Genomic DNA, 23,701 nt, shown 5'->3' with positions numbered 1-23,701 from the left:
GCCATTGCAGTGAGTAGGAATAAAAGCTGAATAAAGAAACACAGTAAAACTGTTCGTGGGCCACTATGGAGAACAGTATGGAGGTTCCTTAAGAAACTAAAAATAGAACTACCATATGATCCAGTAATCCCACTCCTGGGCATATATCTGGATAAAAACGTGGTTCGAAAGGATACATGTACCCCAATGTTCACTGCAGCACTGTAGACTATAGCCTAGACATGAATGCAACCTAAATGTCCATTGACAGAAGAATGGATAAAAAAGATGTGGTACATATATGCAATGGAATATTACTCAGCCATTAAAAAGAATGAAATACTGCCATTTGCAGCAACGTGGAGAGACCTGGAGATTATCATACTACGTGAAGTAAGTCAGACAGAGAAAGACAAACATCATATGATATAGCTTATATGTGGAATCTAAAAAACTGATACAAACAAACTTATTTACAAAACAGAAACAGACTTACAGACTTAGAGAACAAACTTATAGTTACCAGGAGGGAAGGGTGTGGGGAGGAATAGATTGGGAGTTTGGGATTGACATGTACAAACTGCTATATCTAAAATACATAACTAACAAGGACCTACTGTATAGCACAGGGAACTCTGCTCAATACCCTGTAATAAAGTAAATGGGAAAAGAATTTGAAAAAGAATAGATACTTGTATATGTATAACTGAATCACTTTGCTGTACACCTGAAACTAACACAACAGTGTTAATCAACTATACTCCAATATAAAATAAAAATTTTAAAAATAAACTAAAAAAATAAAGAAACACAGTAGAATAACTGTGAGGTGAGGACCAAGTTGAGGTGAGTGATTATGAAGTTACTGGGAACAGTTTGTCATGTTCAGTAATTCTGTCTTCCAACAGCAATCAGTACCCAGGTGTGAATACTAAGAAAATAAACAGTTGTAACTGTCCACATTGAGGGCATTAGAGGCACATGCAAAAGAAGAAAAAAGGGGCGAGAGGACTGATTACTAGAATGACTGGAATGAAGGACCAGGAAATCTAAGCTGAATGGTGCTGTATTAGAGAGAAGTAAAGAGAGCACTAACCTGATGGCTGAGTGAGACACAAGAATGGTCATGGGGCTTCCCTGGTGGTGCAGTGATTGAGAGTCCGCCTGCCGATGCAGGGGACGCAGGTTCGTGCCCCGGTCCTGGAAGATCCCACATGCCGCGGAGCGGCTGGGCCCGTGACCCATGGCCGCTGAGCCTGCATGTCCGGAGCCTGTGCTCCGCAACGGGAGAGGCCACAACAGTGAGAGGCCTGCGTACCGCAAAAATAAAAAAAAAAAAAAGAAAAGAAAAGAATGGCCATGGAATAGTTGAAAGAATAAGCTAGAATAATAGAAGATTGTGCTCAGGAAGCACAATGTTTTAATTAGTGTTTTGGTGGCAGAGCAGCTTTTTAAAAATTTAATTCTTTAAGGGGAAAGTGGTGGAGTGATAAATTAGGAGTTTGGGATTAACAGATACACGCTACTATATACAAAATAGATAACCAACAAGGACCTACTGTATAGCACAGGGAGCTACAGTCAATATCTTGTAATAACCTATAATGGAAAAGAATCTGTAAAAGAATATATGTGTGTGTGTATATATATATATAGATACATACACACATATATATGTATGACCAAATCACTTTGCTGTATACCTGAAACTAACACAACATTGTAAATCAAACATACTTCAATAAAATGTTTTGTTTTGAAAACAATTAATTCCTTATAAAGCATGAAAACATGAATGCATTCTCCTTTAAATTTTAGAGAAAAGCCAAAATTCCTAGATGCACTTGAGTAAAAGCTAAAGTTGCTTTGGGCCACCCATATTCTCTCCCTCTCTACAAAGGTAAACCATGATAATAGTTTGATGTCTATTTCATGTACAAACATACACACCACAGAAAACATATTATTGGTTTGTGTAAGTGTATATAGATATAGGTATACATTTTTTGTTTATCCACAGTCTGCTACTTTCTTTTTTCATTTGTTACTTTATCTAACAATCATATTTGACTTTGTTGATACATGGAGCCGCTGTTCATTCCTTTAACTAGCACACATCATTTCATTTCATGAATATATCATACTTAATTTTGTCATTTCCTTATTCAATGTATGGATTTGGGGGGGGACACAATTCAGCCCATACTAAGTATGTAAAATTTTTATTTACTAATTACTTACGAATTGCTTTTTTCTAATTATTATCAAATTGAACTAAATATATCAAATTCTCTAAGAAACAAAATTTGAAAAATTTTAAAAACTTTGGGATCTTAGACAATTACATAGATAGAAATTAGAACTTAGAATTTTATCTGTATTTATTATTGCATTTGAGTGTTTTTTATATACTTAAAATCCATATATATATTTTTTTTCTGACAGAAATGAGTGACTGAGTTGAAATGGTCAAGAAAACCTTGTGTTGAAGAAGATAAAGAACTTGGGAGTCATTATGAAGAACAGATTCAATCAGGATGATTATAGGATTTTGAATGTAAGGAAAGACTGTGAACCTAAAGCCAAAAAGGTTATGTATTTAGGGGAGTGATAGAGAAGTAAGTAGATGGCATTACCAAGAATGGGAGGAGTATGCTATTATCCCAGTGCCATATGCCTCAATGGCATTTGATATGCAAGTTCACACAGCTAACAAATACTCTCTAGATTCTTATGAAAGACAATATGCCAAGGTTTCTACCTTCAAAGAGTGCGTGGTCAGATCGTTCATCAGTATTGTCACTATTAAACCACTCTTTTGATCCAACCATTCAAAAGAGAGAGAAACATTTTTATCTGAGACATCTACATATTAACATCTTCTTATCTTTAAAAAAAAATTCTACTGTATAAGATCAAACATTTACATAACATGTTTGGAGCAATATTCAGTCTCATAATAATAACTGCAATTTTTCAAAAGGATAAGGTCAAGGTTAAAATTGCTGTTTAATACTTATAAATATTCAACACTGTTGCCTCTGTTCTCAAAGTATATTAATAATTCACTGCAAATTTTTTCTCTTTTTCCTAAAGATATTAAATGTGGGAGTTTTAATGCACTTATTTATTTATCCCTCTTCTATGTATTTATTTGGCATCATTGTTATTTATAGCCCGGGTATTTTAAAAAGTTAATTTTTTAAACAAGAACTGTTTAATTTCCATAAACTGTATCTAACATAGAAAATTTAAAATTTCTCCAGGCCAAAGTGTTGATACTAAGTTCCAATCCTAAGGAGATTGTGTGACAAGTTTCTTTTTGAAACAAAAATGCAATTTTAATTAAGAAAAATTAAAGAAATAAAAGTTTTCCCTGGGATCACACTGCATTACAAAAATTGTATCTTCCAAATTCTGCATCATAATGAAAAGGAGTAAAAACTACTTTAGCTCTGAGCAATTTTCTAGACGTTTTGTTATTTATAGAAAGTGAGCATTAGAGACAACTTCCAGAATGGTAGTATGAGGAGCTCCATAGAACTGCTTCCTCATGAAACTATTGAGCCCATGTATTGATTCCATCTCTGCTACCATACCATAGTCACTTAGTTTATGGGCCCAGTAAGCAAGGAATGTGATGGCTAGGAAGAAAGGATGACTGACATCCCCAGAGTTGGTAGTTTTATTCACCTGATCATTAAGAACCTCCTCTGCAGTAATGGTCCTCTGGCAGACATTTAGCATTCACTAATATCTCCACAGTCTGTGCTCATTCTGAAAAGTCCATCCACATACTTCTTCCTTAAGCTCCCTTTTCATCAGTTTTTTTAATATGGTTCCTTTCAAATCCTTCACTATTCCAACCAAACCATTTGCAACTACCCATAAGTTAATATAGACCTATATTTCTGGACATTTCTCACTCCAGAGATAGTAGATGACTAAATGTCACACTTGAAGTTCTGATCACTAGGAGGATTTTCTTTTACCACTGTCCTCAGGTTTACCCTTGAGTGAGGGGGGGCTATAGAGCTGCAGCTGCTACTTTCAAGCAATACTAACATATCATGAAGACCACTCTGTAAACCAGGCTCAGGATTTTTCTTCCTCAGTCAACTGGTTCTAAGGAGAGTTCCAGAATGCCATTTTTGCAGGGTTTTTTCCTGGGACCATTCCTGGTACAAATTCTGTATTGTTTGGGGTCCAGTCAGGAGATAGGACCACATAGTCTTTTGAACAGGGAAAGTTTAATATAAAGCTTTATTAACAGGGGCTTGGAGTAAGGAGGAATTGGCTAGTGAGAGTTAAAAACAATTCTAAAAAATCCAGGAATAGCAGATATAAGATGTGGTCACTACCCCTAGGGCTGAGATAAGTACCCAAGGAAAAGCCTTCCTTCTATGACTGAGATGCAGATGTCATTGGAAAGAATACCACCTTGGCCTCCTGAATGTTAGAGAAGTCAATGAAGTAGCTCAATAGTGGGACCTGCTGGAAATCTACCCTCTGGGAGGTGCTGAGCCTCAGAACTTGTTAGGTACCAGGAGAAGCTACTGGACACTGTTGGAACCAGGAGCTGGAGAGGTCCCCCTCTCCAGGAGGTTAGTGCACTTCCATGAATAGCTCAGATTAGGTCAGCCCTGGGCTGGCTGTTCAGGACAAAGTTTAGGGGATGGCTGACCTCCAGTGCCCCTGGTGTGTGTCCATGTCCTGGACCGAGGAGAGGATATGGGGTGAAGCAACCTGGGCCAGGGACAGGCCCACAATATCTGGGTCTCTAGACTATGCCTCCGTAGCTGCATGAGTTTGCTCAAACATCATAAAAAGTTGTGCCCTGCGGGAACCTTACTCTAGAGAAATTATGCAGGAGCTGAACAAAGAAGACAAAAAGAGCTTTCTGCAGGACACTAGTAAGAGAGCACACTCGAAACAGGAAAACCCTTCCTCCTCCAGTGTTCTTCCAGGCCTTCTACTGACAAGCTTAACATCATGCTGGGTAGCAAAGGAGAAATATTTATAAGACCCAGCACAACTATTACAGAGCGGGCAACAAGATCCAATTTGAAGTGAAAAGGCAAAAAAAATCAACCACCAGCACAATGATTGTGCTTTTTCATTTTTGGATTTTTGGTTCTTTTTTTGGTAGCATCTTGTAGTTATGTTTATTCTTTTCATTTATTAAATAATTTATATTTTTGGCATATTGTTTAAAGTTCTTTGAGGCTCTAATCCTTTTAATAGTTTTGTATAGTAATTCTGGCACGTGGTAGATCATTTCCTTCAATGTTTTTCATTTGGATTGTGATCTAATCTGAAGTATAGCTCTATCCGTAGTGGCTCTGCCAGAAGTGGGTTGAAGAGATTTTGAATTTGCTTGTGCCAGATATCCCAGGGATATATCGTTCAACCAGGGTCACTTGTATATTTTTGAATTGTGACTTCCTGAACCATGGTTAGGATTTTGGGGGGAGAGATCTTTCCCACTTTGAGCCTAGGCTGATCCAGAAGAGTTTTATTATTGACTGAATATTTTACAAATTTCCATTTCCATTATTCTTTCATGATAATTCAAACTCACACTTTTAGATTATTTAGGCCAATCCTACCATCCTACCCTGGGGGCCGGCAGAGTATCAGCTCAAATGTTTAGTCTCATTCTCTCACTTAAGCTTACTTTGTTTCTTGCCCCTGGAAGTCAATTACTTCCTTGAACGCTCATCCATGCATTTAAAAGATTCTGTTATAGTTTGTCAGTATATTTAGTGGAAGGATTATAGAATTATCTATTCTGCCAAAGTCTAAGAACGAAGAATCCCCAAATATCCTTATAAATCCTCTCTTCTATTTTTTTTTTTTTTTTTGCAGTACGCGGGCCTCTCACTGCTGTGGCCTCTCCCGTTGCGGAGCACAGGCTCAGCGGCCATGGCTCATGGGCCCAGCCGCTCCGCGGCATGTGGGATCTTCCCGGACCGGGGCACGAACCCGTGTCCCCTGCATCGGCAGGCGGACTCTCAACCACTGCACCACCAGGGAAACCCTCTCCTATTTTTTTAAGGCAACATCTATTAACACTTTCTTTCAGAGAGCCTTAAATTACTTACCCCTTATTACTTACCTTGGGTAAGTTATTAAACCTCAACTTGCCACAACTACTCCCGGTCCTTCTGCAGCCACATAATCTGGAGGATGTCATGATTTGTCCTTAATGGAAAAGATACACTGGGTTTACTTTTCCTGCTCAACAAGTTTCTGCCAGCACGATCATCCATGAACTTACTGACTGGTTTATTTCCCATCAGATTTCGCACATAACTTTTTTTTTTTCTAATCAGTTAAATCACCTCCAGCAAAGGAAATAAAGCCATTGGGCAATGCCCATGGGGTGACTTGTCTTATCATGAGTCCCATTACCAGAAACAGCTGACTTTATGGATAGTTGACTGGCATATTAAACACCGTTATGGTCTCAGGAGATCCTACCTGGAAAGTGTGGGAGAGAGGGAGCTTTTTGACAAGATGTATATGCTCAGACCCAAAAATTAATATATGATATTAATCAGAATAAGAGTCCAAAAACCAAGGGACAGGACTGGGTAGGGCTTCTCTTAATATTATACCTGTACTTAAAGTTTTGGACTACGACGATTGAGAGAATATAGCACCCAAATAAGAATGCTTCCATTAAAGAAGCCAGTGATGATCCCATTTAATGGGAATCTGGGACTGTAAGAGAGCACTTACAGCATTAAGTGCAGCAGAACTACAGGAGGAATAGACATATTAGACTTGGAGCTGCACCAATAATGAGTATGTTTGGATTTTCTTCCTTTGGGGAGCTGAGGACTATATTCCCAGGTGTTTGAGGCATAGCTGAACTATATTTAGCAGGAATGGGAAAAAAAAAAAGCATGTGAACAAATGTGATTTTAATGTTGGGCGGCCAAAGGAATGAATAATAGTAAGGGGTTTTTTTTTTTCCTTTTTTTTTGGCTGACCGGTATCAATATGGCCTTTCTATGCTTAGAAATCTAATTTGCCTTCGAAATCTCTGTGGGATTTAGCCAGGTGGGTCAAGCAGATCTACCCTTCAGGGTTTTGAAACTAGAACAATTAAAACAGAGAAACAGGACTGTGGGTACGTTTGTGGTAGTAATAGCAAAGGCAGTTCTCAGAGGCAGCTGTGGTACTGATGTTGGTGTCAGCACCTGGAGTCCAGTGACATCACTGTCAATGGCAGTATGTGGAAGGGGTGTGGCATCTGGTGCTCAGTAATGGTGGCAGCAATGTCTGCGTTATTAGTTCTGTGGCGTGGGTGTGGCTGTGATACAAACTCTATAGTCTTGGTTTGTTCTGCCCATTTTCTGAGCCTGTCTCTATGCTTTCTGGCAATTCTGTGTGTCACAGTATCCTTCGGAATTTCCTGGTTCAGACGGCAATTCGAAAAACTTGAATCTTCTTGACTAGCCAGAATGAGCTTAGAGAGAAAAAATAGCCTTTTAATAACTTGTATTTTTTGTATACCCTAGCAGAGAGCCTTTTTAAGTGAGTACTTCTACTACTGTGGTTTATTAATAAATAATGTGATCTGTAAGCTTAAAATGTTATAATTTACTAAGGAATGTAAGGCATTTACATGAAATAAATACAACCTACAGCATGAAATAAAATTAAATGCTAAATTGGGAACAGACTGTGTCAATCAGAAAGTCTTCCTGAAAGACATGGGATTATAGTTAATTCCTGCAGGACAGGCAGGAGATGGCATTTTGGGTACAGGAACTATAAAGCATAGGAAGGAGCCTGGATATTCACCCCTTAGAGAGACCAGCTTGACTGAATAAGTGTGTTCATGAACTGAAACCAGTATGAACGGTTAAGAGGGAACATATTATTAAGGCCTTGTCCTCTAACTGGAAAGAGAAATTCTCTTACATACGTCTTTTTTTCCAAAGTTAATAGTTTTAAACATCAGGCTAAACACTTTGCCAGGAGAGGTTTTGGAAATCAAGTCTGAATTAGCCTCTTCTCTATGTGCAAAGTTCTTAGATGTTCTTTCCTGGCTGATGGGAGAAAAGAGATGGGGCTGAGGCGAGTAAGTAATAAAACCTGAAGATAGTTCCAAATATATCAATTTGCATTCAATTATCCATTATTTTTGGAAGTTAGTTGTTTTTTTTTTTTAATAATAAGCAGTGAACAACTAAATAATTACAGTTTTTCATTGGCAGCATAAAGACTGCTGATTATTTCTTGGTGTCAAGGTCCAGTCCTGCTCGCTGTCCTCGACTCTTAGTAACATTCTTGCTCATTAACTTCAGGATGACCTCCAGGAATAAAGATACATTTGAAAGGGGCTGAAAATCGTTTTTAAATCCAACTTCCCTGGCTTTACAGTGAAATGACCACACAGTCCGGTCACTGGGTCAAAAATCAATTACAAAACAGAGGAGGTTTTGCATTAGCCTTAGTAAAAGACGGACTCGAAATCCACAACCAAGAAAAAAAGGCAACCATTAAAATGCAGGAAATACAGTACTGGCTTTTTCTCTTGGCGAGATAGGTCGGCTGCTTTCCAGCCCCGCTGTGGATGCTCTGAAGTTCACGGTTCGCTCCGTCGCTTCTGCCCAGACCCCCGCCCCCGTGGAAGCTGTCGTAGGGTAGCCCCGCAGCATGGTCCGCACGAGGACGCCCCCTTCCTACCTTCAGGGGACAGCGTCCCTGGCCCCACCCTAGCCAGAGTCCGAGAGTCCGAGAGTCCCACCCCTTCGCCTCCTGCAGGCCCCAAGCCAAGTGGGGATGAGCCTGGGCCCCGCGTTCGCCCTGGCAGTTCCGCGTCTGCGCAGCGGACGTGGGGCTGGAGCGGGGCTGGCCGGGGAGGCGCAGGATGCGCGGGAGCCAATGGGCACGCTCGGGGGAGCCTGGCTGGCTGCGGCGGCCGGCGGGGCGCGCACTCTCGGGATGGAGGGCGAGTGCCGGGCACCTCAGGCGCGCTCCTCGGGCCTCCCGGCTGGGGGCGGCGGCGGGGAGAGCCCGGGGGGCGACGCCCCCCTCCCCGGCAGCAGCGGCTCCTCCGCCCTCCTGCAGGCCGAGGTGCTGGATCTGGACGAAGACGAGGACGACCTGGAGGTGTTCAGTAAGGTGAGGGCGGCGCGGCGGCGCGTCCCGGGAAAGTTCCAAGTCAACTCACGGAGTTGGCCCCGCCGTGCGGCCGCCGCCCCAGCGCGCTCGCTCGGCCCCGCTGGAGACTCGGAGCCGGGACAGGGTGGGTCTCCCCCAGCTGCCCGACCCCGCCTGGCGGCTCGCAGGCTCCGGGGCTGCGTCCCGGCGGGTCCCGAATAGCAGCCGCTCCCTCGTTTGCACTTTGACCTTATGTTTGGCAGGGCCTTGGATTCGTGGAGTCTGCAAAGTTGTGCTGTTTCCCCCTTTTCTCCTCTTCCCTTCTTTGACGCGGACATTTCCAGTGACAGTGCCCGAACCCGGGAGGCGGTGGCCCAAAATTGCCCCCGCCCCTGGCAGCTTCTTTTCAGGCGCAGCCAGCCCTGAACTCTGGGAGCGAAATCACCCGAGTCTAGAGAAATTATTCTTGATTTAGTGTTGTTGCTGGTTGTGGATTGGAGACTTGGGTGGCGCCGGAGGTGAGTCTCAAGTCTAGTGGGAAGAGGCGTGAGGGAATCCCTCTTCAGGAGAAAACGGTTCTTGTGTCCAACGGGGAAGCTCCTGCGCTGCGGAGCTCAGGATTTTTCAGATAGTCAGCTCCTGCTACCGAACCCACAGACGGAGCTTTCGTTTTTAAAGGTTACCCGGGGAAATCTAGGACCAAAGGGCTCTCTGAACTTGTAGGATAGTTGGAGAGAAATTGACAAGGGTTACTGGCCGACTTGTGCGTGTAGGCTGGTGGTTGTAATTTTTTTTTTTTTTTGGGAAAAGAAAAATACCATTCTTGCGGGGCCGTTCAATGCCACTGCATCTTCTCTCGTTGCTGTTGGCAGAAGACTTGAGATGGGAACATTGTATTAATTACTAAGAAGCCTGTACAGTAGGTAAATGTTACCTTGAGCTGTTAAGAAAAGCCAACAAACTTCACCGCTGCTTTATTCTGGGAAAGAAGTTAGAAAGTGAACAAGCATACTCTGACCCCAAAGAGGAATATGTAAAACTCCCCTTTTTTTTCCTTCAGGATTAAATGAAATGGTAGGAACAGTTGTATTTGGGAGGTTCAGAGAGAGTATCAGTTTTGTACCCTTGATGAAGTCACTTGACCTTTCAATGTGTTTAAATTCTAAAATAATGGAATTGTGTACACTTTTATGTTCCACACATATTTTATGTTCAGATCAAGGACAATTGGCCAGTTCTTGTTTATATTGCCTTCTAAGATACCATTAGGCTATGGTATTAGTGTATGGGATTCTGCACTGTGAATCTTCGGGGGCAGGGGGTACGGGGAGAATGTAGGGAGTGGCAATTGCATATCAGAATCATCTGGGATGGTTTAAATTTGTCATGTGGTTTCTCTTTCCCCAGATTCTCAGTGTCCCAGCCTCAACTGAGAATCACTGTTTTAATGAGCCTCCGTAGTCAGAGGCGGATTTTAGGTGAAGTTAATGAAATTTAACTTTAATTTAAATTTAACTGTGTTGTTGGCTTAGGCCTCTGTAAAATGTAAGTTACTGGGAGTTGTACAGGTTCTAGGTGGAAAGGGAATGACAGGTTGTAGCCAGAAGCATTTCTAAGTTGGCGTTTCTGGTGAATTGCCTAAAGCTACGTCAGAAGAAAGGAATCTAGAACTCTATGGCTCCAACCAGTTGTTGAGATTTTTTTTCTCATTCTAAATAAAAAAATTGTTTTTCCACCTAATTCTGTGTTTGTAATTTTGTGTCCTGTTTTAAAAGGCTGTAAGCTGCAGCACCATACTTAACCTCTGCTTTATTAAGCAGGGCATATAATAATGTGTAATATTGTATCTTTACCTTAATCTGTATGGCTGCTTTCTATAGATGATCTTAACTTTTTCTAAGTGTCCAACACATGTAGTTATACAGCACTAGCAAGCAGGGTGGATCCAAGTGTATGGGCCTTGCCTGCTTCTATTTTAGTAAGTTGAATTTTTCAACCATTAACCACAGATAGACAAGCAAATTTAAGAAAGTTGTCTTCATTTGGCCTACTCTCTCTATGACTCCCTTTTTAGCCTGCTTCTCTGTAGAACCCTGCCACTGTCCAGCCTACCCTAAGATGGTATCAACCATTACTACCAAAGTGTACTAACTTTACCCCTTAGTACTTTGAGATTGACCATTTTCATATTCAGTTTGTATTTACAATTGTAGTTTCTTATTTCCTTAGATTATTTATGAATATATATACCATGCCCCTGTCCAGAAGCTCTTTTTTTCTCTTTTTTAATGGAAATATAGTTGATATACTATATTATATTAGTTTCAGGTGTATGACATAGTGATTTGACATTTATATACATTATGAATTGATCACCATGATAAGTCTAGTAACCATCTGTCACCATTATAAAGTTACTGCAATATTATTGACTATATTCTCTACACTGTACATTACATACCTGTGACTTAGTTGTTTTATAACTGGAAGTTTGCACTTCTTAATCCCCCCAACCTATTTCCGCCTCCCTCCGCCAAACTACCAGTTTGTATCTATGAGTTTTGCTTCTGTTTTGTTTGTTCATTTGTTCTGTTTTTTTAGATCCTACAAATAAATGAAATCATAAAGTATTTGTCTTTTTCTGTCTGACTTATTTCACTTAGCATAATATCCTTTGGGTCCATCCATGTGGTTGCAGGTGGCAAGATGTTATTCTTTTTTACGGCTGAGTAATATTCAATTGTATACATATATACAACATCTCTTTGTCTATTCATCTATCAATGGACACTTAGGTTGCTTCCATATCTTGGCTGTTGTAAATAATGCTGCAGTGAACATAGGGTGCATACGTCTTTTCAAATTAGTGTTTTCACTTCTTCAGATAAATACTCAGAAGAGGGATTGCTGGATCATATGGCAGTTCTATTCTTAATTTTTTGAGAAACTTTCATACTGTTTTCCATAGTGACTGCACCAATTTACATTCCCATCAGCAGTGCACAAGGGTTCCCTTTTCTCCACATTTTCACCAACACTTGTTTTTTGTTGTTCATTTGATAATAGCCATTTGGATAGGTTTGAGGTGATATCGTATTATGGTTTTGATTGCATTTCCATAGTGATTAGTGATGTTGAGCATTCTTTTCATTTGTCTTCTGGCCATCTGTATGTCTTCCTTGGAAAATTATCTATTCAGTTCTTCTACCCATTTTTTAATTGGATTGTTTGTTCTTTTTTGTTTATTTTCTTTTTCATGATTGTTATTTTATTGAGTTGTATGAGTTCTTTATATATTTTGGATATTAACACCCTTATCAGATGTATCACTTGCAAATAACTTGTCCCATTCAGTAGGTTGCCTTTTCATTTTGTTGATGCCTTTCAACTGTGCAGAAGCTTCTTAGTTTGATGTAGTCCCATTTGTTTAGTTTTGGTTTTGTTGCCCTTGCCTGAGGAGACAGATCCCCCAAAATATTGCTAAGACTGATATCAAAGAGCAACTGCTTTTGTTTTCTTTTAGGAGTTTATAGTTTCAGGTCTTACATTTAAGTCTTTAATCCATTTTGAGTTTACTTCTTTTTTTGGTATAAGAAAGTTGTCCAGTTTCATTCTTTTGCATGTAGCTGTCCAGTTTTCCCATCACCATCTATTGAACAGACTCTCTTTTCCCCACTATATATTCTTGGCCCCCTTTTCATAAATTAATTGACCATATAAGCATGGGTTTATTCCTGGGCTTTCTGTTCTTTTCCATTGATATATATGTCTGTTTTTGTACCAGTACCATACTATTTTGATTACTGTAGCTTTGTATCATAGTTTGAAACCATGGAGCATGATACTTCCAGCTTTGTTCTTCTTTCTTAAGATTGAATTGCCTATTCAAGGTCTTTTGTGGTTCCATACAAATTTTAGGATTGTTTGTTCCACTTCTGTGGAGAATGCCATTGGTATTTTGATAGGGCTTGCCCTGAACCTGTAGATTGCTTTGGATAGTATGGAAATTTTAACAATATTAATTCTTCCAACCCATGAGCATGATATTGTCTTCAGTTTCTTTGATCAGTGTCTTATACTTTTCAAAGTATAGTTCTTTCATTTCTTTGTTTAAATTTATTCCTACGTATTTTTTTGTAGTAATTGTAAGTGAAATTATCTTCTTAATTTCTCTGATAGTTCATTATTAGTGTATAGAAACACAACAGATTTCTGTATGTTGATTTTTGTATCCTGCAACTTTAATGAGTTCATTTATTAGTTCTAATAGTTTTTTTTTTTTTTTGGCATCTTTAGGGTTCTCTATATATAGTATCCTGTCATCTGCAAATAGTGATAGTTTTACTTCTTCCTTTTCAATTTGGAAGACTTTTACCTCTTTTTGTCTGATTGCTATGGCTAAGACTCTCAATACTGTGTTGAATAAGGGCAACCTTGTGTTGTTCTTGATCTTAGAGGAAAAGCTTTCAGTTTTTCACCACTGTATATGTTAGCTATGGGTTTGTTACGGCCTTTATTGTGTTGAGGTATGTTCCCTCTATACCCACTTTGTTGAGTTTTTATCATAAATGGATGTTAAATTTTATCACGTGCTTTTTCTGTATCTTTTGAGATGATCGTGTGATTTTTATCCTTCATTTTGTTAATGTGGTTTATCAGTATACATTTGCAAGTCAGAAGCTTTTTAAAGAGTAGGCTCTTTGGCTTATAATTATTCCTTTTTTTCTCATAGTACATTACAAGTACCTGGTAAATACATGTTAAGTATTTTTGTGTAAGATTCTGTGCTAAGGATTCTTTGGAAAAAAGAAATGCAAGATTCAGTTCTTGTTATCACAGTCTTGGAGTCCGGTTGGAGGATGTGACAGAAACTCTAAATGACAGTATCAAGAGAGATGGAAAGTAAAACAAAGTATTGTTCTGAGTTTTCAGATAATCCAGTTAAGAGAAAATGATGCCAACTCTCAATAGAGCACAGGGAATGCAGAGGATATTGACTTAAAAGAACAAGAATAGATGTGGAAGGTAGGAGAACATAACTGATAATTCGAAAAAAGGAAAAGAAAAAGGATAAAAAGTGTAACAATAGTGTAATAATTGTTTTAGAACTGGGCCAAAATGAGATGAGGCTTGCAAAAAATTTACCTAGAGAAAAGGAGCAAACTTGTCTACATTTAAAAGAAAAAGTTCTTCTTTTGGGGGAAAAATAATATATTAAAATAAATTGCCTTTTTTAAAATTAAATACTGTAATGTGTAGAAGAAACAGCAGTTGAAACAGAGCGTAGGTAAACAGGTCACAGTGAAACACTGAGATGCTTATTTGTTACTCAGTAAATTATAGTTCTTATTATTGGTTTTTTAAATGATATTCAGGACCATAAAGTGAGATCTATATCATTTAGGATAATCAGGGAATTTACAGATGTAATTATCGTCATCACCACTAGTCGACTTCGAGAAGTCATGGTATGCAGGCTTGGTGCTCAAAAGCTAGAAATAGGTAAAAATTCTTTTCAAAAATAAGGGGGAAGAAAGGAAGTTCTGGAAGGTATAGACAAGTAGGCTTAATTTCAAGCTCTGGTAAAGCTATCGAAGCAACAGAACTACTTACTATATTTAGTGTAAACACTTTGAAGAGAAGGAGGTGATCATTTTTAATAAGAATGGTGGAAAACTAAGATTGTTTTTAGGTAAATCAGAAATATAACAATGTATATGTTTATTTGAACAAGCTTTTGAAAGAATCACTCATATTTTTGTGGAAAAGGATATTTTTGAAAGAATAATGAGCTATGGTTGTGGAGAAAACCAGCTCATATATATATCAATATATGATCATATATATGATCTCTATCAATCTGGCAACTCAGTGTAGTGATGGAGGGACAATTATACTATTCAACAATTCTCTGAAATACTTAGAAGAAGATATTGGAAGTCTGGTTATTAATTTTTCACATTTGTTGTCTGAACCATCTTTATTCAGTTCCTGTTGTTTGCATCTATTATTCATGGCCATGACAAGAATCAGAATTCTCTTCCATGATTTAAATGAAGAGAGTTTAATGCAAGGACTATTTATTTATAGCATTTTGGGCAAGTTTCAGGAACAAAGAAAGGATACTGAGGCACTTAGAGACTTGCAGTAGCAAAAAGCCTTTAGCACCCCTAGTTCTAAAGGGAAGAGAGATGGAAATAGTGTTGCTGGAACCCAATGAGAGTTGGAGCTGTGGAGAAGGGGCCATTTCCACATGAGCTGTGTTTACACAGAGATGTAGCTAGAAATATGCCACTGCCTGAAGTGTGGCACCAAAGCAGGGAGGAAATGGGGGTATATTCCCTGAGCTCCTCTTCTCCTGTTCTTGGATCTCTGCTTCTGGCCCCCACTAAGCAAGCTGCTCAGGTGATGGCATCCATAGGGGTCCGTCTCCAAAGGGACAGAGAATAGATGGATGAGAGCTGGAAGGGTGGGGGTGAAAAGAGAGAATAACCAGCATAACACATAATACTACAAAAGTGTGGAGAATAACTGGATGAAGACAGCCACATCACCACCTCCCATCTTGTATGCTCTTCTATAATGTGACCTGCCACCTTCCTATCAAGAGGTGGGATCTATGCCCCACTTATTGAATCTGGCTAGGATTGTGACTGCTTTGACCAGTAGGGTATGGTGGAAATGATGCTGTGCAACTTCCAGGGCCAGATCACAAAAGGAAATGAAGGCTCTGATTTTTTTCAGTGGGACAGTGTGCTTTTTGCCATGTAAGACATGCAACCTAAGGCCTCCATATTGTGAGGAAGCCCAGGCTACACTGAGAGACTACACGTAAATGTTCCAGTCAGCAGCCTCAGCTGAAGTCTCAGGCGCCATCCAGCATTAAATGACTAACTTGTGAGTGAAAATGTCTAACATGATGTCAGCCCCCAGCATTGAGGCCTCAGATCTCAGCTGAGGCCCCACATATAATGGAGGAGAAACAATCCATTTCTGCTGTATCCTGTCAGAATTCTTGACCCAGTAAACCAATGTGCATAATAAAATATAAAAACAAATTGTCTTGGGATGGTTTCTTATACAGCAGTGGAAACTACCAAAAGCTAATAGTCTGTATAACATAATCAGTCTTCCAGATTTTTGATAAATTGGAATACTGGGTTTAAAAGCAGATTATGAAATTTAATTGGGATAAATGTAAAGTCTTGAAGGAGGCTCTACTCATCATTGTAAATTAAAATATAGCAAGACGTAAACTTAGTATTTAGGAGCAGAGACTCTGTAGCTACACTGCCTGTGTGTGAAATCCTGTCTCCACTGCTTACTAGCTTTATTTCCTTTGGCAAGTTAGTTAACCTCTCAAAGCCTCAGACTTTTCATCCGTAAAATGAGGGCAAATAATAAATATGAGAATTAAATGACTTACTAAATGTAAAGAGCTTATAAATAGTACCTGGCCCTTAGTAAACCCTCTTGAATATTGATCAGTTATACACAGCCCGTGTAGGATCCTGCTGTCCAAAAAGAACGACAGTGATGGACATGTTCCAGCTCTGTCTGTTTAATGTGGCAGCCACTGGCCACATGTGCCGTTTGAGCACTTGAATTGTAAACTAGTACATCTGAGGAACTGAACATTTAATTGTGTTTAATTTGAATTAATTTACATTTAAATTTAAATAGCCACCTGTGGCTAGTGGCTACCAGTTTGAGGAGTACAGGTCTAACCAAATTAATATTTTATTACTAGCTTGGATTATGATTACTCAAGAAATATCCTTGAATCAATGAGTGGTTTTCTACCTTGGTAATCTGTACAGAAATATATAAAACACACACACACACACACACACAGTGTTTACATATGTATGCATGTGTGTAGTGTGGGCATATATGAATGTGTATGTATATATATATATACACATATATTATGTATGTGTGTGCATGTAGAGTATGTAAGCATAGTGAATGTTTCTATGTATGTATATATGTAGTGTATGTGTGTATGCATTCTCAATTGTCTCACTTAAAACCTAGAATACACGATTAAAGCAGGCAAGTCATGTGTTCCCACTTCTCTGACCTTCATACTGATCCTACGTCAGTGGGTTTTACCATTTCGATGGTTACTCAGCCATAAAAAGAAACGAAATTGAGCTATTTGTGATGAGGTGGATAGACCTAGAGTCTGTCATACAGAGTGAAGTAACTCAGAAAGAGAAAGACAAATACTGTATGCTAACACATATATATGGAATTTAAGAAAAAAAAATTGTCATGAAGAACCTAGGGGTAAGACAGGAATAAAGACACAGACCTACTAGAGAATGGACTTGAGGACATGGGGAGGGGGAAGGGTAAGCTGTGACAAAGCGAGAGAGAGGCATGGACATATATACACTACCAAACGTAAGGTAGATAGGTAGTGGGAAGCAGCCGCATAGCACAGGGAGATCAGCTCGGTGCTTTGTGACCGCCTGGAGGGGTGGGATAGGGAGGGTGGGAGGGAGGGAGACGCAAGAGGGAAGAGATATGGGAACATATGTATATGTATAACTGATTCACTTTGTTAAAAAGCAGAAACTAACACACCATTGTAAAGCAATTATACTCCAATAAAAAAATAAAATTAATAAATAAAAGAGGAGCCAATAAAATAAAGGAAAATAGGGCTGATCCAGGATTCCTCCCACTAGGAGCTCCACTGTCTACCATCACAGTCCTCTTAGATGTTAAGTACTCTTATATTCCTCCCAGAGGAGGAAGAGTAGGTGAGTGAAGTAGAAAGAAGATGAAAAATCCTCAGTTCTCCTGATGAATGAGCATATATGGTCAACAATAGAATTAAAACCAACAAGAAACTTGCAGGGTAAGTTTGGAGAGACCTTGCATAAGACCATTTTATGTACAAACATTCCTAGTGATTTTCAGTGACTGAATGATCAGTATACCCAAATGACAAGGTACCTATTGAATCTGAACAAACAACATATTTTCAAGGTCATATGGAGTATTAATTGTACTATAATTTGAACTGTTCGTGCAACTTAAGTTCCATTCCACCCTCTGTATTTTAAAGGGGGAGTTGATGTCAGAAAATGGCAAAGGTATATTATGTCATCTATGGATACCAGTGCCCTGATCCTTGGAATGCTGTTTTGAGATAGAACCTTAGATCTAGTCTGGGCTTAGCAGAAAGAGGGCTTGGATCCATCAGCACTGTCTTTCATTGGCACAAGGAGTGGGGAGGGTTGCAGTAGTAACAGTCTCGCCATGCATTTGCTATCATGAAGGAGAATAAACTAAGGGTTTCACTGATGATATGTTCTGGCAACTGTGAAGAAAGGCTGGGAAGAACAAAATGTAGTTTAGCTTGGAAAAGACTTGGGCTGAGTCTTTTAACAACCTTTATGAAGAGTTGTTATGATCTAGGTGGATTAAATGTTTATAGTTTTGAAGGGCAAAAGTAGAACCACTAGGTCAAGAGTATGTGGAGATCAGCTTTAGGTCAGTTTATGGAATAGTTTTCTAATTGAAGGTTCCAAAATGAAAGGGATTACTCAGCTAGGCCATAAATTTTGTCACTAAAAATGCTCTGGCACAAGCTGGATGACTGTCCCAGAGGAGAAGAGGGTGTGACAGTTGCACTGTCCCTTCCCGCTATTAGGAGGGAAATGAGGGCTTCCTGGTGGCGCAGTGGTTGAGAGTCTGCCTGCCGATGCGGGGGACATGGGTTCATGCCCCAGTCTGGGAAGATCCCACATGCCGCGGAGCGGCTGGGCCCGTGAGCCATGGCCGCTGAGCCTGCACATCCGGAGCCTGTGCTCCACAACAGGAGACGCCGCAGCAGTGGGAGGCCTGCGTACTGCAAAAAAAAAAAAAAAAAAAAAAAAAAAAAAGAAATGAAGTTTTAGCATGCTAAACTTAACCACAGGAGCAATGGAAAGCCTTAATTAGGTGGTCCTACTCATCCCCTCAACTCATCCCTACAGTTTCATTCCCAAACTGAACTATGTTTCTCCATTCCCTAATTCTTATATTTCTCTTCCCACACCTGTTATCTTTTCCATCTGATTCTCTGCTAATGATATGATGATTTCTTAGATATCTAGGATAAAATACTAGGTCTTACCTTCTGTTTATCCCTTTCACTCACTTTCCCTGTCCTCTACATATCTGAAATGTCCCAGTTGGTTTTATCTTCTTGGTATCTCTAGAATTAGTGCCTTCTTCTCGTTCCCACTGCTCCAACCCCAAGTAGTATTGTGTTTACATTTGAGAACCATTAAAATAGTTCACAAGAAGACACAAGGTCTTCTTTCTTCTCTGTTTTGCCTGTAGTCTGTCCTGTGTACTCACAGAAAACTGTTTCCAGAGCACCCAGCTCTGAACATAAAGAACATATTGTCACATTGTGTCATTCAAGGCTCTTGGTGATTAGGCTACACTGTGGCTCCCCTCACCTCTCTCTCTCTCGCTCTCTTTTGCATGTGCGCATGCGCACGCGCCTTAGTACTCAAAGTATGTTCCGTGAATCTATTGGATCACCTGGGAGCTTGTTAGAAATGCAGTTTCAGAATCCACTCCAGAACCAATGAATCAGAATCTGTATTTTAACAGGATTCCTCAATGATTTATTTGCACCTTACAATATACTGTTGGGTCAACAAAACAAAATCCTTTCTGTTATTTACGGCCCGTTGTAAAGCGACTTCTTCGTTAAGAGCTTCTTCATTCTCCAGCTAGAATTAATTTCTTCTCTGTGCTCCCCATAATAGTGTTTTGAATCTCATAATACTTAATACATTTTGCCTTATAAAGAGGTATTTGTTTCTCGTCTCTAAAATCTTAATTGCTTGTCTATCTCCAATAAATTAAATTCCTTGAAGATAGAAGAGTAGGAACTCTAAATGTTAATGGAATAAATACATTAATGAATGATATGGCCTGTGCCTTTTTTCGTATATATGGACACAGTTATTGCAGTAATTTTCCAATCATCTGTTTTCAGTAAATTCAGTTTGTATTGTATTGGTCTTTCCAATCAGGTTACTAGACCAAATAGAATTTAAAACAAATTTGTCTTGACAAATGGTGAGTAAATATTATTGATGGATGACACAGAGCTATGTTAAGCGTCAATTCTGGACAAAAGCTCCTATTTAGATTTCATTAGAAGAAATAAACACAAAGCATAATAAAACCCAAGGGAATCATTTAGAAACCTTCTTACTTGGGAAAAATAAATCCTTTGAAGCCAATAGCACCTGTCTCAATCGGGGGCTTGGTTGCAAGCAATGGAAATCAACTCTGGCAGGAAAGGAATGAAACAGTAGCTCACAAAGTAGATTTGAAGGCTGGAAATGCAGATGCAGAAAGGGACAGGCACTAGCAGAAACTATACCCAGTGTTATGGTTGGAAACAAGATTGGATGTTGTATAGCCAAAAGAAGAAAAAATCCATGAGAACCTATAGGAAGAAGAACTATAGAGCTCTTTTGTGCAGATAGCAGTATTTTATTTATTTATTGGTCAGTGGCAATGGGGAAAATCATTACAAGTATTTTGGGAAAATAATGTTAAAAGACTTCAGATTTGAACTTAATAAAATATATTCTATTGGGTTTTGAAGGTGGAGTTTTATTTTTGCATTTTGGGGGTTCTGATAGGATGCTCTAGTATAACTCTGAGAGCCTGCTAGTTTTGCAAGTGACTAGTGTGATCAAAAGGAAACACAGATTCAACAGTTATGCAGTTGTAGTGTTCAAATTTATTTTATTCATGTATTTTTTAATTGTATCCCACACTTTTCAAAGAGGATATTAGACTAAAAGTTAAACATTTTTAGTCACTTTAAGAATATACTTTAAAGTTGTCTCAGTAAACAAATGGAGAGTTATGTGCTTAAAAGTTTTGTCTATTTTAAACAGAATATTTGAATAACTCTGACACTTCATATATCCAATCACGCTGGATAATGCAGTGCTACTTATAGTATTAATAAAAAAGGGTGTAGTTAGACAATCAAAATTATTAGCAAATACTGATATAAAAATCAGTAAAACACATCTGTGATAAAACAGAAGGTTAAATCAGTAGTTTCTAAAATTGAAACAAATAATTTTTTTTGGCCTTGAGAAATGCTTTGGTATAACATACCCCTTTTTAATTGTGTTTAACTAACTTTATTGAGGTGTAATTATATACCACAAAATTCACCCATTTTGGGTAGATGATTTTTTGTAAGTAAATTTACTTAGTTGTACAACCATCACTGTTAACCACTGTTAACATTTTCATCTTCCACCTCAAATCCATCATGCCATTTCCAGTTAATATCCATTTTTACTCCCAGCCTTAGACAACTACTAATTGATTTTCTGTCTTTATAAATTTGCCTTTTTAGGACACTTCGTATAAATGGAATTGCACTTTTTGTGTGTCTAGCTTCTTTCATTTAGCATATTTTATTTTTTTAAATCATTGTTTAAAAATTTTTGATATAAGAAATAAAAATTTCATTTTAAAATGAAAAACAGAGATTACTGATTTACAATGAAACATTAGGAAAAGAAATTCTGTTTACAGTTAAAATGGAAACCTTATTATATGTGACCAAAAACTAAAGGCAAACTCTTGGTATGTGAGTTTTCAGAACTGGGGGGAAAAAAATTCCTATTTTGTTCTTTTGTATTAACTCTGAGAAGGTTAAGTGTGTGTATCCGTGTGCATACATACATAATACATATGTACATATATTTATGTATATTATTTATACATATATTTATGTATATTTAACCTGGTTGAAAGTTGAATGGTATTTTTTTGTTAGGTTTCACTAGATAATGTGGTAGTACAAACAGCCTCAAGATCTTAGTGGCTTACCTGCAATAAAGACTTCTTTCTCAGGTATGTACCTGTCAACTGTGACTGAACTGAGAGTCTGGCCCAGGCTTTGAGTTTGCTTCTTGTGTTTTCTTCATTTTGGGATCAAGATTAAAGGAGTGATGCTAATTGGGACATGTCATTCCTGCGGCAAAGGGAAAAGAATATGAGCACCGGTGGAAACAGGCAATGTCTTCCAAATCTTCTGCCCAGACACATGACACCATCCAAAGCAAGTCACTGGTCAAATTAACTGGGGTGGGAAACTTATTTTCCTTCCATAAGGAGGCACTGAAAGTTACCTGGTAACTGACCAGGAGGTGTATTCCTTTCATAGAAAGACAAGGGGTTATTGGGAACAATCATAGCGGCTCCCACAGTGGTTTTGTGGCAAAATCATATGCAAATGGCATGTTGAACCTTTCTGAGTAAGGAAAACTAATTTTTTTTCTATGGAGTGTTAAATACAAAAAAGAAAAATTTCCACTAGATAAGAAATTACCCAAGCATAATTGAGATAAATGGAAAGGCATTAGTCATGATTAATAACCTCTTACTGGTTAATGCTCATGAATAGTCTGATTAGGATCATACAGACCCTTAAAAACCTCTAGCTGTGCAACAGATATCTTACTTTGGATTTCAGGTGCAACGTTCATTTATCGTGGAGCTCTCCCTTCCCTTTTTTCAAGACCTATAAGATAAAAATGTGAATACTTAAAATTCTGCCACAGTAAACGTCAAAATGAGTTTCATTGGTTATATCTTCATCAAAGCCTGTGTTCTTCCCATTTGCCTCCTTTCTGGTCTCCCAACATCCTAAGTCCTTTCCTGCGTTAGGCATTTTTGGTTCCCCTGACTGGAATGCTCTTCTGTCAGTGTTTTTCTTGGCTGGCTTCTTCTCACATCACCTCCTTAAAGACACCTTCCCTGACAGCTCTCTCAAAAGCATTCCTCTCACTTCCTGCCTTAACCACCTACTCCAGCAATTCATTCCACTTTATCTGGAATTTACTCCCCTGTTTATCAACACTTATTTATATCTGGACTTATCTTGTTTCTCTATATTTTTATTTGGTTATCATCTGTTACCCTCTTCCCTAACTATCGTGTAAGCTTCATGAGAGAAGGCACCATGCCAGCCAGTCTTGGCCACTGTTGTATCCTAGCCTAGTGCTTGATACATAGTTGACATTCAATGAACTTTTGTTAAGTGAAATAAAGGTGCTATACTAGGTGCTTTTGGTGTGTGTGCATGGGTGGTGGTGATGGTAGTGCTGACTGAGTCTTGGCTCTTCCAATTAAGAAATAAGTGATTTGGGGAGAATTATTATTATCCCTATGGTACAAGCTTATTTATCTGTAAAATTCAGGTGATAATAATTGAGCTTTCTTTCATCAGATTGTTGAGAGGATTAAATGAAATAATGCAAGTGTATGGTGCTAAGGTGCATCCCTGGCACTTAGAAATGTTGGTGGCTGCTAACTGATCAGGGAGTTGGTTGCCAAAGATTGGAGCGGCTGTGGCAGTTTCTTAAAATAAGGCAACAAAATGAGATTTTCAGCATCAGTTGACTCTTCCTTTTACAGATGATTTCTCTGTAGCGTATAATGCTGTTTGATAGCATTTTACCAACAGTAGAACTTCTTTCAAAGTTGGAGTGAGTCCTCAAACCCTCCCTCTGGTTCATCAACTAAGTGTATCAGTTTATGTAAT

The 23,701-nt window shown here is 38.8% G+C and overlaps 1 protein-coding gene and 1 long non-coding RNA gene across 11 annotated transcripts in view; one reads left to right on the top strand and one right to left on the bottom strand.

Annotated features, from left to right (window-relative positions):
* Window positions 1-8,978, bottom strand: part of LOC109547436 (uncharacterized) — a 110,216-nt gene extending 101,238 nt beyond the window's left edge. Inside the window, exons 1-3 of one of the 2 annotated variants that reach the window (XR_012334420.1) lie at window positions 8,683-8,978; window positions 6,098-6,183; window positions 1,076-1,289 (exon numbers count right to left, since the gene is read on the bottom strand). This is a non-coding gene — a long non-coding RNA (uncharacterized lncRNA). The remainder of the gene's footprint in view (window positions 1-1,075; window positions 1,290-6,097; window positions 6,184-8,682) is intronic. The other variant, XR_002173240.3, reaches the window with a different exon arrangement.
* Window positions 8,882-23,701, top strand: part of SNX7 (sorting nexin 7) — a 98,318-nt gene continuing 83,498 nt past the window's right edge. For 3 of the 9 annotated variants that reach the window (XR_012334406.1, XR_012334398.1, XM_033863062.2), the window contains exon 1: window positions 8,884-9,120. Coding sequence is in view for 7 of the 9 variants with exons in the window: in XM_033863062.2 (XP_033718953.1) it covers window positions 8,941-9,120 (180 nt within the window). In the remaining 2 variants the exon portion in view is untranslated. Of the gene's footprint in view, window positions 9,121-23,701 lie in introns of all 9 variants that reach the window. The other 6 variants (XM_019920117.3, XM_033863075.2, XM_033863077.2 and 3 more) reach the window with 5 other exon arrangements.

This window comes from Tursiops truncatus, chromosome 1, assembly GCF_011762595.2.
Source record: "Tursiops truncatus isolate mTurTru1 chromosome 1, mTurTru1.mat.Y, whole genome shotgun sequence".
NCBI lineage: Eukaryota > Metazoa > Chordata > Mammalia > Artiodactyla > Delphinidae > Tursiops > Tursiops truncatus.
Note: the sequence above shows the minus strand (reverse complement) of the source record. Positions and strands in the feature narration are given on the sequence as shown.